Source organism: Triturus cristatus, chromosome 8, assembly GCF_964204655.1.
Source record: "Triturus cristatus chromosome 8, aTriCri1.1, whole genome shotgun sequence".
NCBI lineage: Eukaryota > Metazoa > Chordata > Amphibia > Caudata > Salamandridae > Triturus > Triturus cristatus.
The window spans coordinates 1,432,515,206-1,432,538,445 of NC_140591.1; the positions used below are offsets into that span (position 1 = coordinate 1,432,515,206).

At 45.1% G+C, this 23,240-nt stretch overlaps 1 protein-coding gene across 3 annotated transcripts in view; it reads left to right on the forward strand.

The window, feature by feature from the left end:
• The first annotated feature begins 2,429 nt into the window (after nt 1–2,429).
• CCDC90B (coiled-coil domain containing 90B) overlaps nt 2,430–23,240 on the forward strand; it is a 152,425-nt gene continuing 131,614 nt past the window's right edge. For 2 of the 3 annotated variants that reach the window (XM_085623225.1, XM_085623226.1), the window contains exons 1-2: nt 2,430–2,500; nt 4,813–4,982. In XM_085623225.1, coding sequence (XP_085479351.1) covers nt 4,835–4,982 — 148 coding nt within the window. In that variant the 5' untranslated portion in view covers nt 2,430–2,500; nt 4,813–4,834. Of the gene's footprint in view, nt 2,501–4,812; nt 4,983–6,045; nt 6,176–23,240 lie in introns of those variants that run through there. The other variant, XM_085623229.1, reaches the window with a different exon arrangement.

Genomic DNA, 23,240 nt, shown 5'->3' on the forward strand with positions numbered 1-23,240 from the left:
GCGATAAATGGCCTCCACCTTTTCCACAAAAAAGGCGGCCAGGTCCTCACAGTGCGAAGCAGAACAGATCTCAGCGACTGGAGCTCTACTAGCTGTAAGATCCTTAAGCACCTTAAATACTAATTTAGTAGGATTGGTGCTGGTGTTAAGTTCGCGAGAATAGTAAGCAGCCCGGGCTTTATTAACCGCTCTGTGATATTTCTTAATCCTAGCACGGTAGATCGCTTTCCTGCAGGCCAAATAAGACTTACGCCAAGTTCTTTCAGCTTGTTTGCATGCTTTCCTAAGGAGGCGAAGCGAATCATCATATCAAGGACTAGGTTCGGCACGACGGCGTTTACTCTCCACAATAGGGATCAAGCAGTCCAAGGCTCCAGTCAGCCAATTGCAAAACAGGTCATATCCCGACTCAACATCCAAAAAAGGACCCAAAGGATGTTGAACAAGAAGCCGATGAAAGTCATCTAGTTTCAACTTTCTCCATGGACCCATGAGAGACACAGACAAAATTACTCTGTGAGGAAGGTCCTTAATCACAAGGTGTAGCTCTATAATATGGTGACCAGTCCAGGCCATGGTCCTGGGAGGCAGCACTTTAGCCGCAGATAAATTGGTGAAAACAGGGTCCAAAATGTGACCGCCAACATGAGTACAATGGTTAACCAGCTGAAATAGCTGGAGAGCTTCCAGATCAACAAGAGTGCTACTAACAGCAGAGGAAAGGGGAGTATCAAAATGAAGATTTAAATCACCAATGATACTAAAGTTAGCAGCCCTTAAAGCTAATGTACTGACAGCTTCAGGAAGAGCTGACCTGAAAGCGGCATCCGGGCCCGGAGGCCGATAGATAAGTAAGCCAGAGAAAGTAAAATGAGGATTAACCGAAATGCGAAAGTACGCACTTTCGCAGCCAGCTATATCCATAGCTTTCCATACGCATGGGTAGCAGGATTTAATAGCGGCCGCAATGCCACCTCCTCAAGAGTTACGATTGTGAATAAAAATCACATACTCAGGGGGGAGAGCCAAATTCACCGCAGCCGAGGCATCATCATGCAACCATGTCTCTGACATAAACAAAACATCAGGGGCTTCGTCCGTAAGTAGACTATGCACATCCTGATGGTGTCTAACCAAAGACCTCACATTAAGATGGCAGACCTTAAATATAAACGGATCCTGAGATTCTACCAACGGAGGCGTAATAGCGGCAGGGCAGCCTAAAGGGACTTTCCTATATGCAGAGATAGGAAGAGGAGATGGAAGTCTAAAAACACACTTAGGGCAATTAATAGGGCCAGAGAGAGGATGAAGCGGAATATGCGTGCAGGGCGATGAGTTACGAAAACTAAGCAGAGCAGATCTAGTATGCATGATATAAAAAAGTGCAAAACTACAACAACCGAAAGAAAGGCTACGGAGCCCTGCCCTAGCCCTGCCTCGGCGCGGACGAGCGCAGACGGGCAGGACTCTGGCACGACTCAGGTGCAAGGGAGGGCGCCCCCGTTGCGTGCTTGAGGGACTGGCTTAAATAGGGTGTCCACGAGTGATCAGCACCACTGGGACACTCAAGATGGCGCCCAAACTGTGTCACCCAGTCCACTCCCAAGATGGCGGCCGATTCCCTCCCAACTGCCTGAAACCCCGGGACCGGACCCGCTAAACAGCGGTGTTACTACAAATTACAGTGCAGGTAAGGGGCATTCCCCAGGTTAAAAACAAGGAAAAATAAATTAAGATTAAACAAAATGAAAAAACGGGTAGCGATTAAAATATCGAAGTAAATGCGCAGCGCGCCTACAACACAGCGCTAAGAACAATGGCGCACTAGTAATCATAGGTACCTTGTCCAGCTGACCCCCTTGATGCACCGCCTCAAATAGGGTGTCCACGAGTGATCAGCACCACTGGGACACTCAAGATGGAGTACCATGACCTCGTATAGGCACTCTGCAAAAGTAGTCAGCAGGGTTCTGATCCTTCCTTGGACAATGCTCAATGATATAATTATACTCTTGTAACCACTGTCCCTAGTGGCGGCTCCCCCATTGGGGTGTGGGAGCGTCACCCCACTGCTTTATTGCAGTGCGAGAAGGCAGAAACATAAAATGGTAAAACTACCATTTCATGTTTCTGCTTCTCGCACTGCGAGAAAGCAGAAGTGCCTGGTTGTGGGAGGGCAGGTGGGTGGTCCTGCTCGAGGGCACACGGGGAGTGGCTAGCCCAATGCTTTGGGTCCTAACTACTTTGGACGGCCTGGGGCCGGCCAAAGCAGTCATGCACACTTTCCCTTTTCTCTATGTAGGCTGCATGCAGCCTACATAGAGGAAAGGGCCTCCAATTAGGCTCCCGGATGGGGCGCTGTGCACCTGCACCGCCCCAATCACAATGCTGCCATTGCAGCGTTGGGATTGGCGGAAGGGAGGAAGGCTGAATGTGGGTGGCAGCTTCCTGTCTGAGGAGAGCCGCGGCAGCAGAAAAACGGGGGGACCCGGCCAGGGTAGAAACATTTTATTTTATTACCGGACCGCTTCCCCCTCCACGATCCCGTGCAAGCCTCTCTCTCCCCCCCCCCCCCCTTCATGCCAAACGCGACTGGCTTTAAGATACGGCGCTCCCCTTCCCAGCTTCAGCTCCTGGCGGGAGGGCATTGGGTTCAGCGGGGCCTGATTAATTACCCCACAAATAAAATTGTGTTACGACCTGGGACTTCAGTGTAGGCGCAATGATAGCACAACAATGGCTTGCTGCAGTGCTGTCTAAAGAGATTTATTTGGCACCGATCTGTAACTTTCCAGAAAAGTAAAGCAGACAACTGCATTTTTTTATCTATACATACGGGATACCAGTACCATGCAGGACGGATTAGGACAACCACCAACTTCTACTTAGGTGAGATGGGGAGGAGCAGGGTATGGGGTACAGTGCAAGCATGGCGGATAAGTACCGCCACCAGCCTCTACATAGACGATGAATGGAAGCGGAGTACTGGGGCACCAGCATAGTAGGTAATTATTATCACCACAACCTTCTACATGGGTACAGTGAGGACTACATATCCCAGAGTACCCTGAAGAGAATACGGGGACAGCCACCAGTACTACAGAGGGTACAGAAGGGGTACACGGGCACGGTGATGAGGGCAGATACAAACATCTATATAGGTGTGGAGAAGTACAGGAGGGGCCGAGAGGCACTGTTACCAGCCGGCGAGGGCTGACGGCAGCTCTGTACAGGTTAGGAGTGGTACGGGGCTATGGAGAGGAGTAGTACCGGAGGTACAGGAGCAGCCGAGAGGCACCGTGTACCAGCCGGCGAGGGCTGACAACAGCTCTGTACAGGTGAGAAGTGGTTCGGGGCCCTACCTTCTGGGTGATTTTTAATGAGGTTCTATAATTGAATAAATGCCCTGTTTATTGGAAATGAAATGCTTCGCTGATGGCATACATACAATGAACAAGCTTCGCTCATGCACCCACATGGCAATCAAAAATCAATGGCTTATCTGCAATCAACATGGCACGTCACGTCACGCCAGCTGACAAATGCTAATTACCGAATAATAGTTAAGATTTAAGCAAGGAACCAGCACTTCGTCATAGCACTCACATAGTGCTTAATAATCACAAATTTGTATGCTAATAACCAGCTCAGTATTTTGCTAATGCACCTAAATAGAGACTCGGTTTCAAGTTTGAACAGAACCATTGTTTCAAATCTTACATAAAAGTCTTTAACATTATACAGAAATCATGTACAATACAAATTGCATGACAGTTTCTAACATTCATATATAATCAAATTAAGGAGGAAATGACGGCCTGGTTACGATCGGTATGGCAACCTTGATAATGATAAACTAATTCCTCATGCATGGCAGTCTTTATTGTTGTGAGCATCCTATGAGTACCATGCTACCTCTCTGCGAGCCTTGTACCAAGTGCTTTATAAATATCAATACCATACCACAATCAAATAGTTTTGTCATATTTTTACTTGTTATATTTTAAGTTGCTTAGATCATTTATACAACAGACAAAGAGGCTACGCTCGCTCGCTGCGGTGCAGTATGACAATGTTACGCTCACCACTTTCAAATGTCACCAGCCGTCACTGGTTGTCCCAATTGTCCAATGCAAGGAGGCATTGTGGCCTTTAGATTTCCAGATAAAGTCCCTAAAGCTTGATGATCAGTTACTAGCGTAAAATGTGTTCTGTGTAGTAATACTTGGAAATGTTCACAAGACCATACCACAGCTAAGCTTTCTTTTCCGGTTGGGAGTAAGCACGTTGTGTGTGATACAAACGTCTACTTGCATTTGCCACAATTTGCCTTTGGGTGTCTTCTGTGCAAGGATAGCGCTAGTGGTGTGCTGTAAACTCAGCTTCGTCGGCGGAGTTTGCAGAGTTTTGGAACTCCGCGCACCGCTTGTAGCATGAAGTTCGGCAAAAAAACTTCTTCAACCACCAGTGGAGTTTACTGACGCACTCCAGATGCACAGATACGTTTTTACTGTCACCCCACAAACGCCAAAGTGACTATGAAAGGCAGTATGCCCGGACCCACATACGTCAGCTGCATGTGCAAAGCGGGATACATTCTGCAGGAATGGCATACACTGCTCAGCTTTCGCAAGGTGCACCAAGGCCCAGCGCTGTTATTATACTAAGGCCTTACGAGCAGACGGAGCTGTCGGGCGAAGGTGCCTAACACCTCTCCATCCACCTTCAGTTCTCACTACCTTTCTTGCACTCTTCTTTCTCCATCACTTACTTTACCATCTCCTTTGGTGCCCCTCACTCCTCTTTCAGGCTACCAACCACTCCTCTACCGATGTCCTGTGCTTTCGGGCGACCTCAGCAGCCTCCGAAAAGACATCCCAGTAAAGACCAGAAATGCTGCATAACGCACAGCGGGGATTTTGGAACAGGACAGCAGAGAGGTGTAGAGGAAAAAGTGCAGAAGGTCACAAGTACAGGGGGTAAGTAATGGGCCTATAGATATTATTACTGAGTAGGCGAGATGGTTGGGGGAAGGTGTTAGCATGAGATGTGCATGAGTGGTGATGTGTAGGAATTGTGTTACTGAGGTAAACTGTGCACTAGGCAAGGTGTGTGCATGAAATGTGCATGAAGTAAATGGAGCAAAAGGAATGCAATAAGCAGGTGATATGTGCAATATTTTTGATATAAAGGAGAGATGTGCAGCGGGTGATGTTTGAAGGTGGAGATTTGCGGACACGAGATGTGTGCAGAGTCAGAAGTGTAGGCGAAACATGCTTCTATAGAATGTGCAAGAATGGTGTGTGACAGGAATAGGTAAGTTATGCAGGTGGAGGCATACAGGCAAGATAGGGTCGATGCACAGCAGAGTTGTGAATGAGGGCAGATGCTCAAGGGGGATAGGGTATGCAGGAGGAAGATGGACAGAGGACATTTAAAGGAGACGATCCAGGCAGGGAGTGATAGTGCACTCCCAGCAGAGGCTGCAGCCTCACTTTTTACTCAAACGGTGAATGACATAAATAGCCTTCAGGTAATGAAAAGTGTTGGGAGAGACAGATGCAGAAAGGGAAAGAAGCGACCGAAGGTCATTTTCACTTTATTCAAGTAATGATGATTACAAATAATCGGCACCTGCAATACAAAGGAGTCGCCAGTTGCCTTGCAGAATTGAAAGATGACCGCAATCTAATCTATTTTTTCCTCGGCTCTGGTCTGTGAGAGATACAATTGTACAGTGGATTGCAGCAAATGCTGTAATTTTCTTCGTGCCTGCGTCAATAAGCAACCCCTTTAATCTCCGATACCACGCTGCAATTTCCAATGCCACAGTAATGGGGCTTAATTTGCCGCTTATCTACAGGGAAACTAAACTTTGTTATTGGGTAGGTAAAACCTTGCCCGTTGTTAATTGGTGGCGAGTCCAAAGAGTGTGCTAGGTACCTCAGGCATGGTACTTAGAGCCTGGTAGTGGACGAGTTGATTGGTGCACATACATGATACCGGTTTCTTATTGGATGTTTACTTGTCCTCCTGTCTCAGTAAGTCGACACCCTGTCCAGAAGAAGCCGGAAGAGGAAGACTCTGATGATGCATGTGCGAAGCCACAGAGTTGGTGATTGCGGCATCTCTTGTGTGTCTTGGCTGCTTTGAAACTAAGTCTCTGCTCATGGTGAGTGGTTGCTTGAGGACAGTTTAGCGTGGCTGGTTTGAAAGCTGTTCATTTGGCAGCATCTGCAGTGTTGAAGGAAGCTGTGTTTTCCTGTAATAAATGTATTAGTTCGGTGTGCGCAATAATGGCGGCATGTAAACTGAAACGGTAAGCGGAGCAGAACTCTGTAAGAAGCTTGAAATTGAAGTACGCCGTTTCAGTAGCATTCTCAATGGCTTGTTTGATTTTCTTAAAACTTTTCTCACATTCATGTGACCAATAAAATGAAACATTCTTTTTCATCGAATCTCTCAATGGAGCACTTACAGTGGTAAAGTCTTGTATGTATCTGGAACAGTAACTGGCCATGCCAAGAAATTAACGCACCATAGAAACATCTTGTGGGGGATCAGCATTTGACAGTGCTTGTACTTTAGCCAGATCTGGGCCCTGTAGTAAAGTAGGATCTGCTTACATGGTTACCCCTACTTTTTGCTGGTGTTATGCTGTTTTCTGTCTAGTCGGACTGGGATTCTGCTAATCAGGACTCCAGTTACTGGGCTCTCTCCTGAAATTTAACAATGGTAAGTATTTTGGTACCTCCACAATTTGCTACTGGTGTACCCTTGTAAATCCCTAGTATATGGTACTAAGGTACCCAGGGCATGGGTTCACCTGGGGTCTCCCATGGGCTGCAGCATGTATTATGCCACCCATGAGAGACCACTCAAACTGTGACTAGAGGCATGCCATTGCAGCCTGTGTGAGTGGATGCTTTCACCCCTCACCACAGATATATGTTTCCTTATATCTGAGGTCACAACACTTATAACCTATAAGTCACCCCTATGGCAGGCTCTTCAATTCTGAGGGCAGGGTGCTTAGTTACAAGTGTGAGGGTTGCCCTGCATGAGCAGGGCACCCCTACAAACCACGGAGTCAATTCTCCAGGCTTTGTAAGTGCGGTCAGCCATTTAATACATATAGTGGACATCAAGGCAATTACGAGATGTCTAACTATATTTTATTTTTATTTTTATGATTTTATATAGCGCTGAATCACCCCGAGGGGTATCTCTGCGCTTGCAACAGAAGTCTAGCTTGACATTAGAAGAAATGTGTCTTCAACAGCTTCCTAAATTGGAGGAGGGACATTTCCATACGAAGATGTTGGGGAAGACTGTTCCAGAACGTAGGAGCCAGATAGGAAAAGGCCCTGCCACCAGCACGGGCTTTATTTATTCTAGGAACAAGAAGAAACTTTTTTGATCCTGATCTAAGTGAGCAAGTGGGAATATATGCTTTCAATTTCTTGGCAAGATAGAGAGGGCTAAGCTCATTTAGAGCCTTAAAAATCATGCAGCCTGTTTTAAACTGCACTCTTTTTTTGATAGGCAGCCAATGCAGTTCATGCAGCAAAGGCAGAGAGGGGGTCCTGGCAGGTGAGTCTGTTACCAAACGGGCAGCCGTATTTTGAATAACCTGCAATTTATCCAATGAATCTACATGAGCAGAAAGGAGAAGAGCATTGCAATAGTCAATCTTGCTCATGAGCAGCGCCTGAATTAAAGTCTTTCTGGTGAAAAGAGGGTGCAACGGAAACACTCTTCTGAGTAGACTTAAAATGTGGTAGCAGGAACCAACAATGGTGTTAACATGGGTCTGAAGAGTGAGTTTCTTATCGAGCTTGATGCCCAAGTTTTTATTATTTATATATTGGCTGCACCAAAACCGGTCATGTTTGGTATTAAACATTTTGGAATCCTACCCAACACTGATTCCAGTGTTGGATGTAGGATCTCATGTACTGGGGGGGGCTCCCCTAGGGTGCCCCCCTGTATTCCCAGTACCAGCCTTTCACAGTCTAACAGCAGGCTAGTGCTGCTGGCAACCACAGACTTGGTCCTGCCCTCCTGCTGCCAAGCCAAGCATAAACAGGGAAAGGTAGAACAATACGTTTCCTGTCGCAGGGAGGTGTGACCACCTCCCCAGAAAGGACTTTGTGTATTGGGCTGGGGTGGAGACGCTTGCCAGCGCCACCAGAGTGCTTTGAAGGGAACATTTGGTGCCCTCCTTGCATATTCCAGTTTGAGCCAGTTCAGGGAGCCCTTGGCTCCCACTGTGGCGCGAAACTGGACAAAGGACATGGGATTATCCTCCCCTCTGTCCAGCCCCTTCTCTGGGAGTGATCCTTTAATCGTCTCAACCCTTTCCCTAATGTACTTAAGGGATTACCCGTGGGTGGCTCATCAGATTCATCATGGGACAAGATTCAAACTGGAAACCACTTCAACTTCAACCGTCTGGTTACGTTGGACTTCGCCTGGAACTGACACTGCACCAAGGAAGACTCCTGCTGCTCCTGGTCTCGCTGTTCTGCACGTTCTCTTCATTGTCTGTGCCTGTGCTACATTCAGGTTTCTCTCCAGGCCTGTGGGTATCAAAGACATGCAAAGGAATCTCCCCTGAATTGAAGGAGTCACTCCCCTGCATCTACATGCACCACAACAAAGCTGACTGGTCTGCTGCTCCTGATGTCTTTCGGACTCCAAAAGGCCCAGCAAAACAGGTGGTGGTTCTACAAATCCCTTGAGGTCTGACCTGTCCTCTCAGCACGTTTGAGGCCAGTATCCCTTGTCGGAACTGATGGAACAGAACCCCTGTGCACCGCATCAACTTGCCGTTGTCAAGGCTTGTTGGCTCTGTCCTCCAGAGATCTTCGGGCTACAAGAAGCAGCCTCCAGCATCTCCTCCTACCAAGAGCTTTGTCCTCACTGCATCCTCTGCACCGTGGGCCTGCATCTTTGGTGAGCTGCTTGAGGTCCTCTTGCGTCTCCTGCGCCTTTGGCCTGTGGGTCCTCTTGAGAGTCTTCTTTGGCTTCAGTGGGCTCCCCTGCTTGATTGGGCCTGCTCTGACTCTCCTGCATTTGGTGAGTCCCTAGGTCCTTGCCGGTCCCACTGTTGCACCTTCTTCGTTTACCAAGTCTGTTACTGCTGCCAAGGCTTGTTGGTGTTCCCGCTGGACACCGACCCCCTGGTTCTTGACTCCCAACGCGGGACAGCACGTGGTCATCTACAGCGTCGCCTGGACCTCACAGCTGCAGCGACAAGGTCAACGTCATCACTCCTGCATCTTCCTTCATTGGTGGTCATTGGTCTTCCGTGCCTCCTGGTCACTTCTGATTGGCATAGACTCCGTCCCCTCTGCTCGCAGGTACCGCTCTTCAAGAATCCATCCTTGGATTCTACCGGACTCTTGCACCTTCTTCGCCAGTGACATCTTTGCTGAAGTCTTCCATTGTGGTTTACGGTGGTTTCCGACGTCACTTCACACTAATGCACCCGGCTTCTCTGGTGTAGGTATCCTGGGGTATCCACGGGTGGAGTGACTCTCCAACCTACTGTCTTCCATGTGGTTTCTTCAGGGTCTACTGGGAAGGGTCCTTATTCTTAAAAACTGGACTGCGGCTTTCCCATTGACTTGCATTGAGTATGTGGCTGCCTTTCCACTATGCACACAGCCTCCGTAGGGTTCCTGGGTACTTACCTTGGGTGGGTCCTTGTGTCCCCAGCTCTTCTGAGTCTGCTGGTCCAAGTCCCGACTTCAGTTGCAGTTCGCATCCCACTTCTTTAGTATATGGTCTGGTCTCCCCCTGGAGACCACTGTGTAATTGTGCTTACTTACCTGTTTAAATTTGAAATAGGCTAACGACCTTTACAACGCGGTCGTTACACTGCGATACATTTACATCACGGTCATTACAACGCAAGTCGTTACAACGACTTGCGCTGGATGGCGCTATGTACTAAGGAATAGCATGATTTATTATTCCAAAACCTTCCCTACTGTTACCTAGGCTGGAGTTGGAATAGTAAATCATACTATTCCTAAGTCCAGCGCCTCTAGCGCAAGTCGTTGTAACGACTTGCGTTGTAATAACTGTGATGTAACTTACCGTGATGTAACTGATGGCGTTGTAACGTCACATATTCTTTTAAATATTGTGTGTATTGTGTTAATATTTCCAGGTAGGAGATATACCAATTTGATAGTAAGTGTGTATAATAAATATAATTATTTTTATAACTACACTATGTGGTTCTTTTTCATTTAACCTACACTTTATGATTTGTTCTGGTAAAACAAGCTGCTAAGGCTCCTTCTTGAGTGAGCTTGAAGGCTGCTCTTTACAGCTGCCACTTAGAGAGCTTTCTATGGTTGTCTAAGACCACTAAAATCACCATAAGCGTTGTCTGGATTAGTGCAAGGTGATTCACTTAAATAAGTGTGCACCATGTACTAAGCCAGCCTTCTACAGGCCCGTATTACATATAAGGGGCACTTTCCATGTTTGCGCCATGGCACACATTACAGCAGGTGCGCCGGGTGAGAACATGAAAAGTGTGCCCTATCAGGAAAAATGCTCTGCCCTCGGGGCAGCCGCAAACTCGTGCTGCACCCAGGGCAGCACTTTCAAGAGAAATACGGAGCAGCTGTTTAAAAGCTGCTCTGTGTTTCTCTGTGCAGGCGGCAACCCACCTGCATTTTTAAAAGGGATTAGAGATCCTCTTGCAGCTGAGTGGGGTGAGTGACTGCACCCACCTTCAAGAGGATGTCTGGGGGTCCATGGGACCCTCTTTCATCCCTTTGGAGGGATGCATTTAGATGGCGCTCTGAAAGGGCGCTACCTTTTTGTGACGCACTTTTAGTGCACCTTCTGAAGGCATGTTTGTCTCTGCACCCACGTCAGTAATAAGGTGCCGACACAGAGGCAAATTGATTCCCTCATGCACAAAGGCAGAGGCATAGTGATTCCCTCATGCCCCCATGCAAATGAGGGAACAGCCTCTAATGATTGTGCTGGCGCTGCATATACACTAGCACTATCTGTATTACAAAAGAGGGAGCACAAGCATTAGCGGCCCCCTCTGTAAAATCAAAGTGCCCTGAGGGCGCATAAAGCAGGTGCAAATGACTGTTGCACCGCCAGGGCGCTTGTGTATTATGGCCCCTGGTGTCATGTCCCCATCAGAAAAGATATGACCAAAGAACTTTAGCTTTGTCTTATAGAGTTCACACTTTTCGGCAGTCAAAGGCAAACCTGCTTTGGCAAGTAAACTTCATACTTGTGCAACAGCTTTATCGTGTTCTTTTTGTGTAGCTCCGAAAAACAATATGTCATCGCTGTAATTGAAAGCTTTCATGACAGGCTGAATGACATGTCGAATGACGTCTTGAAACTGTTCTGCAGTGGATGACACACCAAAACTTAGTCTTTAGTATTGAAACAGTGGTTCGATAGGCCCACACCATATCTTTAACCATTTCATCAGCAAATCCACCTGAGACACACGCCATTTGAATAATTCCTTTTACAACTCTGTTAGCCCTCTCACACACACCATTTGCCTGTGGATTATAGAACGAAGTACGATGGTGAGTCACTCCACACCCAGATAAAAATACCCGCATTTTCTGCGAGGTAAGCTGAGTTCCATTATCCGTGATCAAAACAGAAGGATAACCTTCATTAAGAAATATATTCTTAAGAAATTGTATAGTACAATCCGTGGTTATATCCTTAACAAATTCCACAGCAAGCCATTTGGAATACACATCAACAATAACTATGGCAAAGCGTTGAGTGCTCGGTAATTCATCCATAGGACCAATAAAATCCAAACATACACTATGCCATGGTAATTCTGGAGTGGTGATGTGGCTCACCTCTGAACTGGAGCCAACTCTGAGTCTCTTTTCACAATCACTACAAGCTGAGCAATTTTCCACCCAAGACGCTACCTGAGCATCCATGCCCGGCCACCAAAAATCTGCCTTTAATCTACGCTGTGTGAGTGTTTGCCCTAGATGACCTTCATGAGCCAATAATAACAGCTTGCATCTTAAACTGGATGGTGGAATATACTTGTCACCTCTCATTAAAATACTGTCGCCACAAGTCGACAATTCATCCAATACTTTGAGAAATGGCCGTACAGAAGGCTGAACTCAACTTTCTCTTCTGGATCCTAATTTTACTAACTCCATCACTTTGGCAAGAACTATATCATTTCTCATTGCAGTAAGCCATTCATCTTTGGTAAAACTACCCCCACTCAACGTTACTACATCATGAATGACAGCTACATCCCATCCTCGTCGCCAAATTGATGTAGAAAGGATGTCATAAACCACGCTGGAGCCTTCCTTCACTTTAGGTAAGTTTATTCCAGAGGAACAGATGAAGCGTACACCACTCCAGCTGACTGAACACCAACTGCCTACCCTAGAACCCCGCTTGTGTCACCCGCACGTAATTAGAACACCACAGATGTTCCACTAAGAAAATCACAGCAGAACATAGAGAAAAGACTGAAACATATACCCTAATCACTAAGTACATTACAGATGATAACTATTTACAACAACCAACATGTGTAGAAAAGGCTGTAATGTACCTGCAATCTTCTTCAAGTTCTAACTGATGAAAACCCTTTATTTAAATCAAGGCAAGAGAAGAGCTTTGCACTATTTAGTTGTGTTAGCATGTCAGCAATGTGTGGACCTGGATGTAATTTTTGTTCAATTGACTTGTTAGCCTGACACATGTCAATGCATATGAGTTCAGCTCCTTCACTGTGTTTTTTTTGGGCACTACTACAATAGGAGAAGCCCATGGCGTTGGACCAGTAGAACGCTCAATAATATCATACTTAAGTAACGAAGTTCTTTCTCAAAAGCTTCATGAAAATTAAAAGGAATTTGTCTATGTCTTTGAGCAACAGGATAGACGTCCTCATTAATATGCAGCTTTACCTTCATAGTCTTAAGTTTTCTCAATCCATGAAATAACGAAGGAAACTAAGCAAACACAAGAAGATGATGGATGGAGTGCTGAAACTTTTCTAACACTCATCCCCAGTCACAGATCTGAGTTGAATCCATCATTATTCTTTAGCTCATTTTGCCACCCCAGTTCAGACACAGCTATATGCAAATTAGTCTTGACCCTGTGCCTCATGGGAACAGTCCAGCCAGAAATGCCAAGCCATGTCTTCCGTGGACCGGAAGCAAGCATCCTGGGACAGGTTTCGGGGTAACACCTCTCATCAGCCAGGCTAGCTTGAATCCAGTGGCAAAGTAAGCAAGGGACCCACGTCTGGGCATACACTGCCAACTTAGGGCGAACAAAGCAACAAGGGAACTGACTCACTATTTCATGTTGTAATTCACAGAAATCAGTTCCAAATCAGCGGCTGTGCTGAAACTGAGTAGCTAGGCACTGAGCACTGTGCCTTGAAGCACATGGATGGGTGCTTGCACCTTCGTTTTATTGTGTTTCATTGTCACTACAAATAGACGTTGACAATTTAAGGGTGTTAATGCAGCCCATGTATGTACCTTGGCTTTTGATGGCGAAAGTGGCGGTAATGAAGAAAATCCACTATATTTCTCCTCAGGCATACTGTTTATCAATGCACCACTGTCGATAATGAAAGGTATCTAACAACCATTTACTTTCAATATAATCTTCGGTCAATGTTTGAATTACTTTTTTGCTTTGGCATGTCTATCCTTCTTTGACTGACAATTTGCTTGACAAGCGGCCAGACCAACATGTGCAGACTTTTCTGAGGTAAACATTGACATGTCACAATAATTTTCTTCACTCTCACTAGATACTGATACAGAAGAACTGTTTGACAATTTGGATGACCAGCGACTTTGTTTGGTGAAGATTTGTCTTAACTGATGTTGCCGCTTGGCCAACATTAGGGTGCGCTTCGAATGTTGCTTGGGGAACGTTTCAGTGGCCATTTTGTTTTTGGTCCATGATGCATTTGCATTTCTCTTGGCTTTGCAAACTGTCACAAGATGATTCTCCTTCCCGCTGCCTTTCCATATCTGCCCAATGACGGGACATTTATCTTTGTGTTGAAATTAATATCCACACCTAAAGCACAACTTATTTTTATGGGCAGACATCCCCTTGTGTCCTTCAGTCTTTTGCTTCAGTTTATTTTTCACACTCATGACTGATTCTATTTTGGCACCTCCGACCTCCATGTCGGCAGCTTGTCTATCAGTACACTCTTCAGCTCTGGCAGTCATAAACACTCTCTCCAGACTAAGAGATTCTCCCAGCATTTGTAGTCTGAACTAATGTGACTTCTTCTTCATCAGCTCATGGCATTCTCTTTATGACTTCTTTTGCACCATCACCGCAAAGATTTTTGAGATACTTGATAATCTTTCTGTTATCAGTCTCTTCAAGTGCAACAACGAAATCATCAAATGTCTCTATACAAGCAGTCCATCTATCACCAATAGTTTGCTTTTAGGTGGCATCAAGTGGTGGTATTGGTTTCAGGAAAACAGCAACATTTTATCCATTTCCGGAATGGGCTTCCATTAAGGGTGGAGCTCTCTCCAGCTCCCTCGGCTGTTCATATTGAACCTGTTTATGTGAGCCATCTCTGAGGCCTTAGAATTTGCTGGCCTCTGGATCATCTTTGAAGGCTTTTGTAAAGTCAGCTTCAGTCTTTGCCTCTATTGGAAAAGCAATGTTTCACTATTCCACAAATTCTGCGACTGGTCAGATTGTCACCCACTGCTACGCTCCTGTTCTAACCGCCTTCACAGCCTTTCAATCGACTTGGCAAGACTCACCAACGTCGTAAGCACAATCTCTGTGCTTTGCCTGGGTTGCAGCACCTGGCGCTGACATCAGATCGGCTCACTTTACTCAGGTTCTGGTGAGTAAATAACTGTTCTATTCTTAGGCATCTTTTTGCACGCACTTTGTCTTCGCCATTTTGTAATTGTACCGATATCTTCTTTTGGGGGGGGGGTTTATATAGCGCAAATTTTACCCAAAGGTATCAGAGCACTTTAGATTAGCACCAGTTTCGTTACAGAAGGACACATTCATTTTTTTTGTTAGGCACGGGGGCATTAAGTGACTTGCCCAGAATCACAGGATGCTGAGCGTCGTTACCGAGACTCGAACCCGGATCCCCAGATTTGAGGTCGGCCCTAGCTGTTAGGCTACATCCTCTCTCCTGCACTTTGTTGTTATAAATAGCTGCTCATTGAAAATCTGGTTGGATGCGCCATTCGTGTTCACACTCCAGAGTGCATATGACTGCATATTGCACAGCAGGGCAATACCTTTATGTACGATCTGAACAGCAGGGTCTCGGTCATCGATATGAATATTTCTTTGCAACGCTTTCAGAGTTTTTAACTTCTTTACAGCAGCTGGAGTTGGGCTTTGACTCAACATGCATTAAGCATCGGTTCCGCACTTTGACTGCAACACACGTGTCACGCACAAGGAGTTTGCTTGGACCACAGCAAACTCTCGCAGAGCACTGTCGATCTTCAGGTTATTTATCCCCTAACTCGTCGCCAGTTGTAGTATCCTCCCCAGCCTGGGTACCCATAAATTACTTCGCCACACAAGGAGCTTACTATTGCACGTCTTTATTAGCGTGCACCCGTGGTCGAAGTGGGGGAAAAAAAGAAGGGGAACTGTGGGCGGAGATCAGGGGGCGGGAATAAACTGAGGATTGGGTCAGTGGGCGGAGTCAGAGGTGTGGCCAGAAAGAGCAAATCATTCTAATTTTTAGTGTTTGTTTGGCATTTCACTACCTAGTTGCAACTTATTACGTTATTTAATTCAACCAATGGATGCACATGTATTTAAGGTTTAATGAGTTATTGACATTAAAATACATTCACAAAGTGGGATTCGTTTCCAATCACAGAATGTCCCAAATACGCCTAAAAGTGGAATCACAAGCCATTTGTCTCTGAGCTATGGAGTTTCTGTCATCAGCACATCTCCCTTTTTCCACAAGAGCAGTGCAAACATGAATGGCAAACAATTATTCTACACGTTTATACAAAGCAATACGCATATATAGGTATATATCTATAGTACAAATAAATGCTTTTGTACAGAGGGATATGCTGTATTTTTCTGTTTGCTTATACTGGTCATGTGGGGAAGTGTCTATGCTTGAGTAGTTTTCTGAAGCTAAGGTGGCTGTCCATGGATCTTATCTTCCACTTGACAAAACTCCATCCCTCTCATGGAAGAACATTAATCACCAGAGTTATGAGTAAATTTTTATTGTTGCAGAAAATTACTGGAGGCCAGGAAGGAGGCAGCAAGTGATTTAAAAGAAATAATATACCTGCAAACATGACGTCCCCACCTGAGTCAGTACCTCCAAGAAAGGTGCACTTCCCCACCCATGGAAAACAGTGTTGTTCAAAGAAAGACGAGAAAACAAAAGTAGCGCTTCATTGGCAAACTCAGTAAACTGGTGTGAGAAAGTGCCATCTTTCTTGCATGGTATGCCCCCACTTTTTGCTGAATTGCTGAATGTACTTTGAATGAGTGTGCCCTGGACTCCTGCCAATCAGGTGCCCAGGGCCTATGTTCCTTCCCTAAAACACAAAACACAAATTGGCAAACCCTGGCCACATGTCAGTCCCTGGTAAATGGTACCCTAGGTACCCAGGGCCTTGTGACCAGGGAAGGCCTCTAAGGGCTGCAGCACTCATTGTGCCACCCTTAGAGGCCCTGTACCCTTACACACACACACTGCCCTTGCAGGCTGGGTGTCTGGGTACAAGACAAAACAAAGAGTCGACATAGCACACATCCCTGTGTGCCATGCCCACCACCTACACTGCCATGGCATTCATCAGCTACCCCTCTAGGTGGGTGCCCTATGCCAGTGGTGTGGGCACAGGAGCCCTGTGCCCCTACAGTACCCAGGTCCATTCCTGGGCACTGTAAGTGCAGTGCTGCCATTCAAGAGTACATGGTGCTGAGAGTTCGTCAAACACGAACTCCACAGCACCATAATGGCAACACTGAAGACTGAGAAGTTTGGTATCAAACTTCTCAGTACATTAAACCCACACTGATGCCAGTATGGGATTTAATGTACCAAGCACCCCAGAGGGCATCTTAGAGATGCCCCCTAAAACCTAACCTACAATCCACGTCTGTTCTGAGGCTGCCTAGGCTGCCACACAGCAGACATGTTGCTGGACCCCGGGTAGGAGAGCCCCTGCTCTCCTGGGTCTGCAACAATGCACATCCTGGGCGAGGTGCTAAATTTCCTCCCCCAGGATGGACAGGGGGAAGCTTCAAAGGCATGCCGCCTCTGTGAGCTTCCCCAGGCCACTGCAACCCCCCACTCTGGCGGGAAGCTTGGCCGGAAACCCCAAATAAGGACAGGGGATGTGCCACCCTACCAACCCCACCCCTCAGGTGGGGGAGGCGAGGTGAAGCACATCTCCGGGCTCTCGCCATCTTGAAGATGGGAAGCTCTGCCCAATCAGGATTAGGCTACTGCCCCCCTCCCCCAGGAGAGAGGTAGGATAGGGGGTGAACCCACCCCAGGACAGGGACCCATTGGTCCCTGCCCTTCACCTACCTGTAATGCCCCTAAATCTAGTATTTATGGGCACCCTGAACCTTCCTTCCCCAGATTCCAGATTCCAAAACCCGAAGAAGAGTTAGAAGAAAGAAGACCTGCCCTGCAGCTGCTAAAAAGAGGAAGACACCAACTGCTTTGGCCCCAGTCCTACCGGCCTGTCGACCCTCGAATCTGCTCCTGCTCCAACCCGGCATCTCTTGTGGCCAGCAACCTCACAAACCCCGGAGGACCTGGCTACCTTTTGACTCTAAACCCCTGGGACTCCCATGAGTAGAGGCTCTACTCAAAATCTACTTCTAATCCCTGGCAGCAGCCCGGAACCGCGAACCCTTCACACTCTGTGCCGGAGTGAACAGAGACCACGAGGACGACCCCACAGCAACTGTGACCCCGAGTACGGCACCCAAGGACCTCCCTCGACACTCCTGAAGAAGCCTGCAGCCTCAGAACCAGGTGCCCCCCCAACCGCCATCAACAGAGGGTAAGATTTCCCGACACCAAAAGGCACCCCTGCACCCGGCACCCTGCGGCCCCCTGTGCCCAATCCCGGGGTACCTACCTATTCTCCAACTACCCAACTTACCTCTCGAAGTGGTGGTGGCACCTGAAGAATCTTCGTCCCCGAGCTTGCAGTCTTTTTCTAAACCGGAGCTTTCCCATTGAAATCAATTGAGCGCCCGAAGGCTCAAAAGCACCCTGCAACCAGCCGCCCGAGTGGCCCTGGCAGTGCAACCTCTACACCTATCTACTTCCCCACTTGCCCTGAGTAAGTAACCAGGAGCCCAGCTCCCACAGCCGCGTGGCCTGCTAGTCAGCAGCCACCAACCAAGGCCCCCCCTACCTCTCATAGAATAACATTGGGCTTAACTCTCTCTGCACCCGGCCGCCCTTGTGCCGCTGAGGGTGAACCAACTGTACCTACCTGACCCTGGGAGACCCCTGAGTCTATGCCCAGAACCTTAACTCTGCCAATCGAGTACTTACCTTTAAACCGATAACTCAAATTTCTCCATAGGGTAACTAACTGTTTTTTCCTGAAATTTCTTCTAAGTGTGGACTTTTCAAAACCTAAAATATTCACCAAAAATCAGCCGAGTAATGAAAACAAAAATACTCACCTGCTATTAGGTGAGCTCCCAGTGCTGGATCTTGGTGCCCAGCACTAACTCTGAAAAGTACTTACAACTGTACTTACCAGTAACCCAATTTTCTCCCATAGGAAATCATTGACTGTTTTTCTGTGAAATTTCTTCTTAGGGTCAATTTCTGCAAACTTTAAATATTCTTTAAAAATCGTATAATTTCTGAAAACGTAATTACTTGCCTGTTTTGGATAAAGGTCCCAGTACTGAGTCTAGACACCCAGTACTGGATTACAAAAGTAACAAGAATATACTATACCTGCAACTTGAATTTTCTGCCATAGGGAATCATTGACTGTTTTCTATGAAATATTTTCCAAGTGTCAACTTTTAAAATAGCAAAATATTGTCTAAAAATCATCATAGTAAGTAAGTCGACTGTTATCCCTTGATTCTAAGTACTGACCCAGGACTGAATCTAGGATCCAGTCCTAAAAATCCAAAAGTAATCCTAAAAGTAATCTGTTGCAAATAACTTGAAACTTCCATTGAACTCAATGCATTATTGTGTTTAAAATTGTGTTGCCTATTGCAACCACTTGTAACTTTCTACAAAAGTCAATTGCATATTGCAAAAGTATTGATATAAAGCATCTCATTCTGAGAAAGTATATTTTAATACCTATTGTTGGTTCTAAAATAAAACAAGCATATATTTTTTATATATAAACCACTGGCCTAGAGTTCAGTTATTGAGTGTGTGAGACCATTTGCTGACTGAGTGTGGGCAACAAATGCTTTACACTGTCCTCTGATACTGCCTTACTGCTCGACCAAGCTACCACTTTAGAGAGTAAGGTTATATCTAACTTTAGCCTCTGCCAAACCTCTGGGGACTGTGGACTCTGTACACCCTGTACCTATTTGGGAACAGTATATACAGAGCCACTTTCTCACAAGTGGCGCTAACGTGTTTAGGTGAATAAAATCAATCTGGCCATTTTGACTCCACTCTAATTTTTATTGTATTGTAATTGCATTTATATAGCGCTTACTACCCCTGATGAGGCGTCGAAGCACTTTTTCGGCGAGTAGCACGCTACTCCAGAACCAATAAAGAATTAGTGGTGAATTAGTATAGTGAAAAATGAAATTAATTTGAGTGGTGGATATGTTAGTCTGTTATTTGGATTGAAAAGGATAGTGGAGGGATGGAAGAGGAAAGGATTTTTTTGGTTTTGTTTTGGAGCTTGGAATGAGTAAAAGGGAGGTGTAGTGGGAAGAGTCAGAGGGAAAGGTTTAGAAAGGCTTGTTTTAGGGGATCGGAACAGTAAAAGAGGTATAAGATGATGCAAGGAGGAGTAAAGTAGGGAAGAGTCTAGAAAGGGTTAGTTTGGGGATCATAGTAGTGGTATCGGGTTTGGGATGAATGAGAGTGTGGATATAGAGGATATATTGATAGAGGTATATAGGGTGAGAAATAGGGTAGGGTGGTGCATTGGAGAGAGTAGTAGGAAGAGGTTTGAGATGAACCAGAGAGTTGAGGTAGAGGATATATTGAGACCGGTATAGGGTGAGAAATAAGTTAGTTCATTGGATATGCTGAATTAAAAGAAAAGTAATATATAGATCCATAAGTACATGGAAGGTATATAGATGCATAAAGGAAGGTAGTATATGTAAATTAAAGATGCATTTAATAAGATCCGGCTTTCAAGTGTTGTTGTACTTCAAATTAATGATATATATTTTATTTTTTATTTTGTATTATTCAATAGTGAAACAATTGTGGATAAATAGTTATGATAAAAGATTTAATTATTTATGAAGTCACAGATATATATATATATATATATATATATATGTTAAAAACATAGAATAATGTACCTATAGGTAATATGCACATTTGTTAAGCAGAACTAATGAATATCCATTTTTTAAACAATTATTCTACACGTTTATACAAAGCAATACGCATATATAGGTACATATCTATAGTACAAATAAATACTTTTGTACAGAGGGAAATGCTGTATATTTCTGTTTGCTTATGGTGGTGATGTGGGGAAGAGTCTATTCTTGAGTAGTTTTATGAAGCTAAGGTGGCTGTCCATGGATCTTATGTTTGGGTATAAAGAGTTCCATAGTTTGGCTGCTTGAACAGAGAAGGATGTGCAAGTGTCATAGGAAGGATGGTTCCTGCCGAATCCCCTCCACGACTGAGTGCCACACTAGTCAGGAGTAGGAAGCGCTATATAAATGCAGCTACAATTACAATTCTGAAAAGGCCCTAACAGGCCCATTCCTCAGCACTGTCTCCTGTGTGGCAGTCTAATTAATCCCATAGATAGAGTGCATAATGTGAGAGCATGCAGGGACGCGGCCATGCCTGATGGCCATGCAAGCCTTCCCTGATGTCAGTATCTATGCCGCTAGGAACAACAGCGTGTATGTGTGGGTTCCAACTATATCAGGACTGCGCTATGGAATGAAGGCTCTGTGGCCCTGGCATAGGCTGAAAAAAAAAAGTGGGAAAACCCACTTAGTACCTCGCACTGTTCACTAGGCGGGAAAAAGATCCCTGGATATACATTGTCAATATACAATTTTTGAATGAATGATTCTTAGTTGCAAGTGGAAAATGAGTTTTTCTTCTAAGCAATTACTGGCTGATTATTTTTGCCTCATTCCTTTCATTGTCTTACATTGTCGCCATATTGAGGTGAGCGCTTTCTCGTTCTTTTTCCCACATAACATTGGTGATACCTCACTTATGGGATTCTTTCACTGTTTCTCCCAGTTACACCAACCACTTTCATAGTGCCATGCTGACTTTCTCTTCACCAGGTTTTCAATACACGGGCCTCCTTACAACCACACTTGCTGAATTTTTCCACTTGCCCACTACATACATACTCGAATGTTTAACATTGGTAACCAATTCCCAGGTTTCACACCTTGTGTTTCCACCGTTGTCACATCAGTTTGAATTCTGTTTGCATCTTTAAAGTACATTGTCTAGATATATGCCTCTGTTTTCTGCTTATGTTTTTTGATTGCCCCTGACGAAGGGATTCTACAAAATCCTGAAATGCATTGGGCTTCAACACCATGAAGACAATAACAACTTGATTGATTTTTTCTCCTTACTGGATACCTTTGTAACTTGAATCTGATGCATTTATTTCCTCACATATTGTGAAATTAACAATATTAATGTGATGATTAAATGTTTTTGTTTTTTATTTGCTGTCATAAATTGAATGTAAGTCACTAAACACATTTTCCACTTGCAACTAAGAATCATTCATTAAAAAATTGTATATTGACAATGTATATCCAGGGATCTTTTCCCGCCTAGTGAACAGTGCGAGATACTAAGTGGGTTTTCCCACTTTTTTTTCTTCAATTAATCCCACATCTGTGGTGACAACGGATGTTGTACCTCAGCACCCTTATTGAAATTTTCAATATAAAATTACTTTCAGCACTGCTTACAATTTGGTGTGCTCCTCACTACCTATTTACTTCTGCCTTCCATTGTCACATTAAGGAAGCACCCCCCTTTCAAAATGTCATTTGAATCAATCACTAATCTAACGGACAACAGGGCTACTACAAAAACTTATACCACAGATGAATCTTCAGAAATATATTCACTTATACAAGAAGTCAAACTTTCTGATGCGCACAGTGGATCTATAACCCAACAACTCAGACAATTAGAATTAATTTCCCGTCGACAGCTCAACCAGAAGCTCCACGCGTCCACCCTCGTACAATACCACAAATCGAAACGCATACCAAGAGGTCTTAGACTAGCCATAAAACCAATGTTATTTCGCTTTCACCTCAACCCTACATTTATGGAAAAGTGGTACGCGATTCTAAACAAATGCTCATTAGACCTGATTTTACTCATCATAGAAGAACTTGCTAAAACTATTAGAGATCTTGAAGAAGAAATTTTTAATCTTAAAAGTGAACTCCAACTTAGAGTAGAAGCAGATTCCTGGAAGCTGCAGTTGGAAGTACCTAACCAGAAGTTAGAAAAATATGAAAAGGAGCTCCAAGAAGGGAAGCTCCGGAAATTTAAAAGAGACACGATCGACTACAAACTTAATGAGGTTTACACGTGGGCTGACATCTACTCTAGAAGAAGATTTGACAAGAAAAATACCACATCCTCAGATGAAAGTACAGTCTCAGATCAAGAATTGTCAACCAGAAGAGGACCAGTTACTACAAATACATCAATGGTACCAGCAACAACTTCACCTGTGGAATCAACATCTAACCAAGCACAAGCTTCTTTTTTATCCCAAGCCACGGATCTCAACCACCCTCCAGACCAACAAGGCGGTCAAAAAGACAAAGCAGGCAAATCGCTAAGAAGTGGGAAGACATCATATGTTCTAAGTCCACAACAAAAAGCTATTCTATCTAAAGGAATGCCGTTTGTACCCAGTAACAAAACAACCTTACTCAATGTAGAAGCTGACCTGTACAAATTCATGAGACAACTACGTCTAAAAAAAATT